This window comes from Pyxicephalus adspersus, chromosome 6, assembly GCF_032062135.1.
Source record: "Pyxicephalus adspersus chromosome 6, UCB_Pads_2.0, whole genome shotgun sequence".
NCBI lineage: Eukaryota > Metazoa > Chordata > Amphibia > Anura > Pyxicephalidae > Pyxicephalus > Pyxicephalus adspersus.
Window position 1 is genome coordinate 65,367,053 of NC_092863.1, and position 14,049 is coordinate 65,381,101.

Consider the following 14,049-nt stretch of genomic DNA (forward strand, 5'->3'; position numbering starts at 1 on the left):
CCTCCTGTTCCCGCCATCTCATTACATTCTGAAGTTTACTGAAGAGAACTTGAAGGGATGGGAATTGAGATTTTAGCTTAGAGCACAGGAACTTACAAGGACAATCTTTCTGGTAAAATTAAGAAATATTATGTGTACTTTGTAGAAAATGTACCTAAACTCACTGTTTTCTAGCCTATGGATAGGTCAGAGAACAATAAAAAAAACTCCTGGTAGCTTTTTCTGCTATCCAGGGCACCCTTGGAAAGATTTCCCTTATTTCCTGTAATACTGACCACATTTTATTACACAGTAATTAAGGACACAGACAAATAAAAATTGGAAAGGCTTTCTAGCCCTCCCCTACTCTAACAATGGAAATCATTTTTATTTGCCCATGTTGCCCTTGGAAATAAAATCTCATCTGCCATCTGCTAAAACATTGTTTGATAGGAAGCGAGAGTAAATCTCATTAATGGAAACCACAATAACAGTTCTAATCTGAAACTAATCTCACTCTATCTGAAACTTGGAAAAAGCCTTGACATACACTTTACGCTGAAAAATTAAAACAAATGCAGCCACCATCTCTTAGGACAGGTAAACTGTAATTTATTATATTTTTGTCCACGGGTTGAGGTGCAAACCTGATGGAAGTTAAAATTATGAGTATAAGAGGAAGCCAGAAAACAAAATGTGGTTTTTTGATGAACCTTTATTGGTAGGACACATTACAGACAGATCATGAACATGTCTATGTCAATAGCACACTTCACATTAGGAACCTGAATGTGATTTTCACAGTAATTTTACAATTATATTTCCTTTGCAGACAATAAAGTGTGTACTGTTGTCAGCTTTTCTTTATTCAGCCAAAACCCCAGTGTGAGGTATAAAGATGTTACTTGGATATTTCCTGGGGTGCAGCATCCCGCATAGGAAGAAATGGAGCAATTAGCAATAGATGAACTTTCCCTGACCACTAAGGAAAAGAGGCTTATCTAATGTCATACAATTTTCTGTGTTGCCCCCCAGTTGAGTGTAACAAGCTGCTATTTCCTGGTTTTAGGTCTTGGAAGGGAATTCCTAAGGTTCCTGCTGTGATTCAAGCTGAAACTGTCATTCTAGTAGTGCTGCTGGAGGGTGACATTTCTGGCAGGTGTCTTACTTTAATGAGTCACTGGGAGATTTTTGGTTCTTAAAATACCATAATGTAAAATAAAATTAACACATTTTGATTGCTATGGCAGTTCTCATTTTCTTTTGAATGTATCATTATGGTTGTCACTAGTAGCATCCTTAGCACGTGTTTCCTATTCTAGCCTTAATAATAAAAAGAAAAGGAATAACTTTTTTATATTTACAGTAATTTACATATTGTTATTATAGAGATTTGATATAAAGTATATCAGTGGTTGGTAGGCTGTGATGTGAGCAAAAAAACGGAGAACACAGAGGTAGCAGAGAACATTATTTTACGTATTGTGGAGCCTGGATTAGGAAATATTAGGTAGAATTCTAACTTATAAAGCTTTATTTTTTTGGATAGAATTTGAATGGTTAGGAGCTCCGTTTGTCCTGTACTGATTTTTGTGTTTTTAGTGGGGGATATTTATCTTTTGTCCTGGTAGTAGTTGGAATATCATAAAACATTATGTTTTTCCTGTAGTAGGATTATAAAAATACAGTTTCCTATCATCTTGGTATTCTCATACAGTACAAGAGATCATCTCACCTACTGTGTCCTGATTCTCGGACAAACAACACTGCTGAACCTTCCCCTCCTTACTGTGTAATTAAATAGACTGTCAGTCACTCCCTGTTCAGGCAAAGAGCCAAATTGAAAGAAATACCGGTAGTTATAAGTCACTTGTAACTTGAATTAGTTATAAGTCACTTGTATGTAAAGTGTGTAAAAAAATCTCAAGCCTCTTGTCTCCAACAACAATAATTTGCAACACATTTTACATTAGGACACAGCGCCATCTACTGGTGTGACCCAAGTAGAAACTGAGATTATTTTGGGGTCAACAGAATAAACAATTTTTGGTTTATATTTATGATGGTTTATATGGTATCTGTCTGTTGCCACAAGAATTAACTCAACATTCAATCTAATATAGAGTGGTTGAACTAAAACTAAGCATGTGGATGCACTATTTTCTTTCACCAATATAATCTATTTGTGAGACCTGCAGTCAGCATCCGAATCTCTATCAGCATTTTTAGGCAGCCTTTAAAAATTCAAAAAGAGGCAAAGAACTGCTACTCATGGCTCAATTAGACTTCCTTCAACAATTTAAATATAATTGTTAAAAGTGTGCAAAAATGCATTACGTAGAAAGGATGCATCAATACATAAGGCTGAAAGTGGCTTATGTATGACTTGTGTGCTAGACAAAAATTGCTTAGTTGTCCATAGTAAACAGTAATTTAAAACCATTTTACATAATCCAATGCCTAAAAATTTACCATGGATTCTGGGTGGTTTCATCCTGCAGTTTTATTGGGTAAAATATGTCACGTTAACAAAACTCCTTACATAGGAACCAGATGCAGGCTGAAATATGAACCCGTAAACACTGCAGACATCATACAATAAGTCTTTAGTGTCAGGTGTAGTTTAGAAAGAGCCCTTGTATACCTAAAACTAGATTGTAAATTATAGATTACCATCTAAACAACACACCAGGTTATATTATAGTGCAGATATGTATTGTCATTAATACTGTCTATTGTTCCCGGAATTCAGCTTATCCATTTTATAACGTAGGTACAAGTATGTTTTTCTTGCAGTAGGATTATAAAAATACAGTCACTTTATTTATCTCTCAGTAGTCACATACAGTACATGGGATCCTCTCACCTACAGTGTCTCAATTCTCCCACAGACAACAGTGCTGAACCTTCCCCTCACTCCTGTGTAATTACATAGACCCTCAGTCACTCCCTGTTCAGAGCTGGCAAGGAGCCACATTGAAAGAAGTGTTAAAGAACAATTAACTATATATTGCCTGTAAACATTATCAGAGTTTCCAAAAGCCAGTAGCCCCTGCAGGTAGTAAATGATTTCCCTCTTTGCCAGGAAAGAGGGCAGTTTTCTATGTACTGGAAGCAACCGATAGTCTATGTAATTACAAAGAATGGGAAGGAAGAATAGAGGTTCAGAGTTGGCCCCCATGAGCGAGACAGACAGCCAGACTTCAGGTTTGCTTTAAGCTTTAAATAAGTAAATTCTGAACAAAAATGCTAAATGCAATTTTTTTTATTCTCAGAAAAATTGCATCTAAATGCCAAAATTATTAATAAATGCAAACCCAAAATTTGCTGGATGTTGATGCCATAATACATATTAATTGCAACTTCTGCGGACTGTATAAAATAGTGGGAGGTAAATAAATACTCAGTTCAATAAAACAGTTTAGAAAACCACTGCTAGCTGAGGTTCCTTTCTTAACATTATGAATTCAGGCACATGAGGCACACTCTTTTATATGAGTTGCTATTATCCTGCAAAACATACTTCATATATCTGATTACGACCAATGGGAACAAATATAATCACTGTAAAATATATACTAGCACACTAGGATTTCTTTGTATTTATGTATCAACTGATATTTTCTCAGTACACAGAAACATAAATGATTGATAGTTTATTTTGATAGTTTATTAAGATCAGGAGCACAAAAAAGCCTAAAAGTGATTTATATTACGTTTTAATACCCTCTATGAATATGGTATATATACATTCTGCAGGATTTGATGCCCTGGAACAAAGCTTGATCAATAACTGCCTCATATTCCATAACATCAGCAAACTAATCTAATCCACAGAAACTATTTGATAATTACAGGAGAGATTAAAACTGTTTCTTTCCTTCTATATTTTGGCCAATAGAGGTCTTAATTGCAGCTATGAATAAGGCCCGGATTGGTAAATACATATAAGTAAGAAGTACATTTTTAACTGAAACTAATAGTTTCTTTGGATTTAAATAATATGCTGGCATTATGCACTACATTTGTACTGCACTGACAAAGCATTTTACCTTGTACCTTCTCTGTGGTTTTAATGTGATATTGCTGTTCAAGGTAAGTTGATCACTGACTCTGATGTTAATGACTTCTCAAGTGGGCTTCTCCCCATTCAACAGCTTTACCAGCATGAGCGAACATAGGAAAACATAAGTATATGTGTAATATGTAAAACTCTTTCTGTGGAAACTTTCATCATGAAACGCTGTGTAAATCTCTACAAATAATATTCATAAAAGAAATGTGAAACTTAATTTTTAATATCATATAGCAGGGAGAAACATCAGAATTTTTGATGTACGTTAAAAGTTCATTTTGATGGTTAAAAAGCACTACCGTACAGTAAAACAGCCTAAAGTAGCTTCTTAATGCCAACCTTGGCATCAACAAAGCTGAATTATTTATACCATAATAGAAGTCAGTAAGTAACATACATGATGATTTTTTAAAAAAGTGAAATATGCTGACTTTTTATGCTTTGTAATGCTGGACAAGTTAATGGACAGTAAAAGGAAAAGGGCCATCAGTTTTCTGCACAGTTGTTTTTCCCTAGACAATTGCAATTATTTAAAGTGAACCTTGTGTTAGGCTAAGCTTAAACATTTTATTGTTTCCTGTTCATATTTAGAGAAAATAAATATTTTGACATATATTTTATATGCTTAGATTTTTATACTTTTCAGTTAGATCCAATCAGCCCTTAATCCTTCCCCTGTTCACTATTAGTCTGTCCTTATAATAAACAGAAAAGACTCGAAAGACCAGAAATTTTCTTGTGCATTCAATGCGGTCTATGGGATTCCTAGAGATCCCTACAAGAAGTAACTTTAAGGGTCAGCTATACATATCTACCTGTAATTTAGGGCATTTAAAAGTTCCTATTTTGAATACACATTTTTCAAACATCAGAGAAAAAAGTATTTATGGGTCTGAAAGGAATGTAATTGGATACCTGGGCAAATATGTTTTTTTCTAATGTTATCTAATATCTTTTGCAGAGAGTTTGGGCACCAAGATTTATGTCTTTTCTCATTTGTGTCACAATAGACCTGTGAATGTAGAATATCTACAGTAAAATTTTCTCACTATAGTTAGGAAAAAGAGCTGTGTTTAGCCATGCCGAGAATTTACAACAGGTTGCACAATTTTGTGTGCATTATCCAGAACCTCCCACACCTTAAATCACTCAATATTTTATTCTTATCAACCGCTGCATACCTTGACAACCTCCAAAACCTCACTGGTGGGATTTACATTTCCCATACAACTATTAAGATTGCAATAAATAGATAGTATAACACAGCAACCTGCATTGCTGGCCCTTTGATGTTGACCCCATTCATTCCTCTTAATGTCACACATTGGTCCTAATTTATTAAAGCTCTCCAAGACTAGAGAAGATACACTTTCAATGGTGAAGATGGGTGATCCAGCAAACCTGAAATGGATCTGGTTCAGGATTGAAAACGTTTGCTAGTAAATAGCAAATGACTTAAAGAAATCCATTCCAGGTTTGATGGATGACCCAGCCTCACTCATGAAAGTGTATCCTCTCCAGCCTTGCAGAGCCTTAAAAAATCAGGTCTGCCACAAATATTCTTTCCTTTAAATTGCGACAACACCAATGAATCGCAGACACTATTAGTATTTTGCAGCTACCTGTACTTATCTTCAAATATCTGCATACAAGTGAATCAATTTTCAGGGATCACTTTAGAGACTAACAAAAGCACTTGATTGAAACACTTCCATATTTTTGTTAAGGTACTTTAGAAGTCAAATTAGATTCACTTTAATCTTTCTTGTAAACATCATCTAGTTAAAAAACAAAACCTGAAGCCAAACTAAAACCTAAAAATCTTAGATATTTGGTGCTCATGCAAATCTAAGCCTAGATTTCCATAGTTGCATAAAGGAAGTACAATATAAAGGATGAGACGTGACTTTTACTTAAATAAACTCATGATTTTTTTCTCTAGACCATACATGTATACCACCTAATAACTATCTAATATCTTTTCTACTTCTACAACCATGAAAACAGCAGCATACTTGAAACTTATAATTACAATGTCTATGATGTTATCATAAGCAATGTATACTGAACATCAAAAAAAGATTTCACCTAAATGAAATCAACCTTGGTAGCAACCAAATTAACAAGATTTCCTGTCCTGTCTATGATTCAATCTGCATCTAATTGTGTCCATGCAGAGTACTCTAGTGTACGGAGAGGATATAACTGAACACACACATCCAGTCACTATAAAAGGTCTTCTTCTAAACTCATCATTAATTAGCCAGCAAAAACTCTAGAACACTCACACAATGTATATGCGAACCGATTTAGTAAAGGATTGGTATTTGGAAAAAAAGTAAATTAAAAGTTCTTACCTTTCACAGGCTCGGACAGTCCATGCAGCAATTATCCATAAGGAAATACTAAAAACCAACAGTACTGTTCCGGGACATATTGTCATTAAAGTCTTCATTACAAAACGTGTATTAAAGTTTATTTTGTTTAGTGCTCCAATGCTTCGAGAAGAGGCATCAGTAAAAAGTTTGCTGTGTAAAAGCATTACTCTGGCAATAAGATATAGTCTTAAGAACATTGGTATAGATAAAATAATATCCACATCTGCTGTAGTTGTGGACGGGGTATAAGAGAAGGCAAGTCGTGCTGTCCATGTAAAAGTATAATTTCCTGGTATGGGATGAATTGCACACACCAGTATTTCCAGGCAGATGAAGAAGATGCGCTCGTAGGTCATGGCTATTCTCCAGTCATCGGCTCCATTATCCACCATGAATAACTGCAACAAGAAGACATTTAATCAGAAGCTTCTCCTATTTGTATATCTAAGCTCATTGACATTATACATTTTTAAAAGTTCATTATAAAAGTTTGCTTTCAATGCCTTGTGATGGGTTCTCAATTTATTTCAAGCACAAAGCCACCAAATAACAGGTGACTGTATGACTGATGGTATAAACAGGTTTATATATTGTGTGGGGGTACAACAGGGTCCTTAATAATTCTAACAAGCCATACAAGGCTGAGACCTTTTGGAACTCTGTCAATGGGTATTCTGGACAGATAAATATTCACTGATGCAAGTGGATCCCAAAGTTTAGGTATTAAATAGAAGCTCCTGGTTTCAACAAGTAATGTAGGTAGAAATTAAAAGGCCATCAATATAACACATGGTGGTTAGAAGCAAGGCTTCAATTTTAGGTTATCTTGTAATATATGTTTCAACAGCTTTATTGGTTTAAAAAGCATTGTTGATTACACTATAATTATGATCATGAATATAAGGCTACTTAAATGGTGAGATAGCAAATTTTACTGTCTTGATTTAAAAAAAAATCTAGGTTTGTGTCTAATATTCACAGAGAACAACATAAATTTAAAACATCAACAAATGGAAGGATGTGTACCAAGTATCTCCATATTGGACTAAAGACACAAATATTAGTAGGGACCTCCTGCATAAAAACAATATTTTCTTTAATATTTAATCAAAATTCATCTGATACAGAGGGGTAAGGAGTGCACCATGTAGGACATCCCAAGGGGGTAATAATGAGAATGTCAGATTTGAAAATGATTGCTACTGCACTCAAAGATTTTCCATCTGGCTGACCTAAATTACATTTTAAAAATGGTAGTTAAAGGTCAGGCTAAATGGCCAACAGGTACAAAGGAAGCTGTGATTTGTCTTCCTCTAAAGGAGTGTTTCTCGACCAGAAGTTCCTCCAGAGGATGCAAGGGGTTCCTTTAGCAATAAGCAATTTGTGCCTCTGAGGTCATTCTGTAACTGACACCAATGATCTTTTTTGCTATCTTTAAGGATGACATTCTTCCAATTGGCCAGCAATATGAGTCATTCTTCCTACAAACCACTCTGGATACAGTAACTATAGCAGGGATTCCCTGAAGACCTGAAATTAATTTTAAGGGGTTCCCTTGTGTTAAAAATATTGAATAACACTTCAACCAAAGCTTCAGGATTTCAGAAGCATTGAACTGAAACCAGTCTGTTTAACCTTGCTTAGACAGCATGTATGTAAGTAACATAAGATCCTGGTTTTCTCTTGAAGGAAAAGTATATGATATTTTCAGTGATAATATAAGATAATATAAGAGCTGCAACTATGGACCTACAACGCAGCCTGTAATTGTTTCTTCCATTCTGCAAATCTGTGCTTCCAGCACCTCACCTACTACTTCTTGAATGTTACCTCATCACTCATTCGTTCTCCAGTCACCCAAGTAATTAGCTCCAAGGTAAGGAAACAAAACTCTTCCAAGATGGGTCCCCATACACAGACACATTAACAAGAACAATAGCGTGATTAGTTTATTATATGGAAAAGTTCAGCTGCAGAAAGCCCAAAGGCAATACTGGTGACCTTTAAATAACAAAGCTAAAAAAACACATTTTTTTCTCTCTCTACTTTAAACATTATAAGTACTTTTATATGATAATTTGTCCTGACACACAAATAATAATCATACTAGGATTTTAGTACATAGCATTGCAAAGTTATTTACAAATAATTTATAGTCAATTTTTTTTAGTTGTACATTTTCTAAAGTTTTATAAAAATTGTTAGAAAAATAAAAAAAGTTATGCTCATTAGGGTCAATTATTTGGTAAAAAAGGAAAAAAAAAATTTTTGTCAGGTTGCTTTTACTGACATCACTACTGTTTTTTCATCTGCAGTTTAAAAGGGAGGAGAACAAATAACATAAAAGTGCCACAATGTATCATTGGTATATCTGTATGTATCTTTGACAGCTCCATAACTCTTATCAAGTATGTAAAAACAAGTTTTCTACTGACAAGTGCATTAGTTGAAGATGCAAACTACTGTCTCATTCCTATGTTGCTGACGCTTATGTGAACTTTCAGAAGTCTCAATGTCAATAAACTGCTGTTAAAACGGAAAATGATTCAAAATGGAGCTAAACCTACCTAATCATTAAAAAATTGCAGACAGGTTCTTGTGATATTCCTTGCACAATAAAATAACCTTACCTAATTGCATTTTTTTTTTTAATTCACTCCCCTCTCCTTGTTCAAGACTCAGAGCCACTATCTTTACTTGCTCCTCTTTGGAGTTCCTGATCATGGTAATTGGGCAGGCTGGAGTGATGCAACGCCTGCACATGTACACAGGCGTTGTTTATTCCCTGCATCCACAGGCATGTCATAATACACAGCATTGTACACTTGGCTGCGCATGCACAGCTCGGTGTACAATAAGAAAATTAGTGCCAACATGCAGGTAAGTTTATTTTATTGCAAAAAGGGCATTTCCAGTGGTCTTGCAGTACAAGAAGAAATAATTAAAGCACCAGAGTTTAAATTTATAATGAGCAAATATGGCTTTTTCTTTTTTACAAATATAATGAAAGCCAACTAAAAAGTAAAGATTTAACCTAGCTAAGAAAACAATTGATATGATTATTCATAGTAAACTTGCATCTTTTACAAATTTATTTGAAAAAGAAATTGAGAACATGAATTTCAAATAAAAAGAAAAAATGTTTGTGTAAAAATACAAAAATGAAATTCTAAAATGTATTTAGATTTTTTAATATGGTTTTCCTTATATTTATATCCTTATAAATCCTTATTTAACAGCTAAATAGTGTTGGGGATTGGCATTTTTATCACAGAATTTACAACATAGTAGTAATTAATGACCTTACTAAATAAAAAAAAATGTACTTAACTTCCCACCTACCTCAGGTGCAGGTGGTACACCAAAAATACTCCTATATAAAATGTTATGTAAATGTTATATTTACCTGACTATAGTAAAGTAAAGTACTGTTTTCTTTAGTTCTGAGGAAAAAAAGCAATAACCTATATACAAAAACATCATACATTCCCTTAAACTTGTGCTGACAACTATTCGGTTTCAACAAGCAACACAGAATATTTTCTGGCAATATTACACATACAACAACCACAAAGACCACACCTCATGCAAATATATTACTATATTTCCTAACTCCAGAAATAATTATTTATGTATAAACATCCCCACTTAAAGGGCAAAATTCTCATTACTGACTATGGGGATGTTAAAAAAAATTCTTTACCTTTACCTACCCCTATTTATATACTCCTGCAGCTGCAGACTGATTTTACCCTGACATCCAGGACTGTTATCCCTGCATTGTAAGTGAGGAAACTGAGGGCCCTCCCACAGCCCAAAGTATGGGACTACAGGGTAAGAACCGGATACTCAGGGGGAGCAAGGGATAGGGTAAGTATTGTCCCTTTTCCTTGTCGCCATAAGGGCAAATATTAACCCTCACAGTGTAAGCTTATTATGAATGCAAAGGACTTTTTAGTCCTGGAGTTTAGCTTAACTAGGATAAGAAACATTCAAAAATGTTTTAAACATAATTATAAAACTGTATAGTGTTTTTTACTATAAAAGACATTCAGAAATCAAATGCCAACTGTAAGATTAAGTAATCCCAATTATGTTTTTTTTTTACTAAATAACTAAAGTAATCATCTATCATAATTAAACAATTATATTAGCCTTTATGCCTTTGTGTATGAAAAGAAGCAACATGCCATGCTTGCAGAGGGTAAAGTAGTCCTTTATTTGAAAGCACTTATCTCAAAGCTCTACTAAACTACCCATTGAGATTTGAAGATTGTTGTCATGGACACACGTAGGAGGAAAATATCTTTGAAAAGGTTTTGGTAAAATACATCCTACATCCTTTGGACAACCATGTACAAGATCAAAGAAAAAACACTGTTCAGTCACTATAATCAAAAGTCAGGCAAAAATAAAGTAAGTACCGTATGTTGTTAATACGCTGACTCTGATTAGGTGCCAACAGCTCCAAATGGTGAAACACATGGGCTGGAGCAATACAATGTAAATCTCCCTGGATGTATTATTTATTTATCTGTCATTTACTGTGACCTTGAAAAGGATAAATCAATGTTGTTATATAACCAGCTGCAGAATATATAGGAGAATGGCATGTCTTCTATTTTTAACTTTCTGAGGATTAAAGTCTGCCTTAGAGGACTAACAATGTGCCTCAGATTACCTTTGTTAGTGTTAAATAAAAGGTTCTAGGTGCCCCTCACATCCTACTTTTATAATTTATACAATCAATTTTCTAGGCTTCAGTACCATATCCTGGTCCTTAAACTATGCTCCACTGACAATAACTCTCTATAGCTCTACAAACAATGATAAACTGGTAGAACGTAGTTACAAGAATGTGTCTTAAGCTACGTACACACGGCAGATTTTTATCGCCCGATAATCGGCATCGGCCAATTATCGGGCGAAAATCTTCCGTGTGTACAGTCGGTGTCGTCCATCGTCCGGACGACCGACCTGCCGGATCCACGGACGATGGACGACAGCCGATCGTAATGAAAGGGAAGGGGAGAGCACGCAGCAGGGTGCCGCTCCGTCGCTCTCCCCCTCCCCTCTCCATAGAGCATGAACGGTGCTGTATGTACAGCACCGTTCATGCATCGTGCACTCCCTTGTCGTTGGAAAGGATCGTGAAAGATCCTTTCCAACGACAAAAATTGCAAGTGTGTACGCAGCTTTAGTCCTATATTTAGGAAAGTAAAGCTTCAGAAACAAACTGAAAATAGGATTAAAAATACACTGAGAAAAAAAGTATTATTTATATAAGAAAAGTCAACAGTGCAGCTCATGGCATTTGATCACTGTTGATTGCAGCAGTACACAGGGAGGAGAATTGAACCATGGGGAAACAATTCACACTTTTAGTTTCACAATACCACAAGAAATAGATGTAGCAATAACTACAACTTTGATTGATGTTCCAACTTGTCCAAAATGTAATAAAATATCCTGGCTAAATTACTCCTTAATCTGAACTCAAGGCAAATAGTCAAATGCATCAGAAATGCATCTATGTCTTACCTCCCAAATTATGTTCAATGTGGTTCAGACTGTCATTTACAGTGTGGCTGTGGCACCTTTCTCAGTGACTTATCCTTCTGTGCCTGTAATTCAGTATTATAGTTAGTTCTGCAACCCACCTACTGCTTGTATAATGGTAGAGAATCACCAATATGTCATCCCCTTACTCATTCTGCTTACTTATCCAATAAGCAAGCTCCCAGTTTTAATTTTACACCATTGTGCAGTATAGTGGAGCTTTACTATTTCACACTGTTATCCACTTTCCCCCGTTGTGCTGTAAAAGGGATTACTGAATGGTAATATAAAGACCATTCTACTATCCACACAACTAGTATTACATGTTAGAAATTAAAAAAAAATTTGGGCTTCAAATAATAAATGTCCCTCAATTATTCCTTGGACTTCGTTCTTAATTAAAAAAATATTGCATTGTTTAAAAATCTATACTATCATCCACAAATATTAAGGATTGTGAATATTTAAAAATAAAAATATACAAATGCAAAAGTATTTTTAAAGTCATTATTGGTATTTGTTATAATAAATGTTTGCTTGGAGGATGTTGCAGAGTTATCCGTGACCCAAAGTAACAAATGCCAGAAATGACAAACAAGCAACTAATATAATTATATATAGTAACTGACAAGAGAAAAAAAAAGTTTTGATATATCGTTGAGGAGAATGACCTCTGCAGCCTGCCCATCCTTGAATGACAAGAACAGTGTTGTTTATTTTTAAAACCATGTCGAAGTTAGGAGTTGTTACTGCTTGTATGGAAGTCTTTAAATGAGAAGCACACACGCTTATTATACAGCAAACATACTATTACAAAAAAGGGAGACAACCACTTTATAGAAGCTGTGCATGAGAAATGTAAACATTATACAACTAAAGCAATTTGGAAATGTAACTTGACAGATCCTGAACCTGAGATTCTAAAGGCACTGAAGTAATAGCTGACATAAGCAAAATGATGTAATTGTGGCTAACCTCTAATGTACCACTGCAAAGTATCTCTAGGAGGCTACACCATCAGTATAAATACAACATTACTCATCTGAAAGACAACAAAAAAGCTTTGCTCGATGTGTGCAGATTTCTAAGGGGAAAAAAATACTTAAACCCTCCATCTATATTCTTATAGTGAGCTTTATTCTGTTACTGCAATTACTGTTTGAAAACTTGAGACTGTGGTACTAGTTTTCGCCAAAAGCTTAAATAGATCTTAGATACCGGCATTTTTTAAACCCTCACACATACATACACATTATTAAAGGTTAACATACTTTTAGTTACCAATTCTGCAGTGTACTAACTGAGCATCAAAAAGGCTGCACAAACATAAATAATCAGAAGAATATAAACTAAAGAAAAGAATTTAGTCTATTTACTATTTATGGTTTTCATGGAACAGCATGCATATGTATTATTTGCCATAATATTTATCATGTATATATCAAAAACTAGAGACATTGAAAAGAAAGAGAATGTAAGTGAAATTTTGGGATCTGAGAAAAACAGACATAAATTACAGATTAGCAGAAAAAAGTATGCGTAAACAATTCTAAGACAGCAATGGCATTGTGGCTTTTTAACGCTTCCTTCCTATATGTGCGTATATAAAAAGTATGCACAATTCTAAACAAATTAGGCCAGGGAATTACATGAATGAATGAAACATTTCAAACATAATTGTTATTTTTCTTGCTGCCTATTTTAGACATTTCCCTGATGCAATCTTTTATTGTGCTGGGAATGAATCTTGCTTTGCTACTAAGTAATCCCACGGAGACAGAAGATCTGAATGAGGAGCAGTTCCCATTACAACATTACATGTCATTTTCTTACTCACAGATGCTAGAAGGAAGGATGATGATGTTTACTAGAGCTCTTCCATCCGCACGCTATATTTACTGAAGCTTTCCTTGGCTATGCAGAATATGCTCCAGCTTTGTAAATAATATTAATGCCTTTTATATATATATATATATATATACACATATATATATATATATATATATATATATATGTATACATACACACAATGTTTGGAGCCCTGCTCTATAACCAGCA

At 34.6% G+C, this 14,049-nt stretch overlaps 1 protein-coding gene across 2 annotated transcripts in view; it reads right to left on the minus strand.

Annotated features, from left to right (window-relative positions):
• KCNN2 (potassium calcium-activated channel subfamily N member 2) overlaps positions 1-14,049 on the minus strand; it is a 91,366-nt gene that overhangs the window by 70,193 nt on the left and 7,124 nt on the right. For both annotated transcript variants that reach the window (XM_072416078.1, XM_072416079.1), the window contains one exon: positions 6,412-6,830. In XM_072416078.1, coding sequence (XP_072272179.1) covers positions 6,412-6,830 — 419 coding nt within the window. The remainder of the gene's footprint in view (positions 1-6,411; positions 6,831-14,049) is intronic.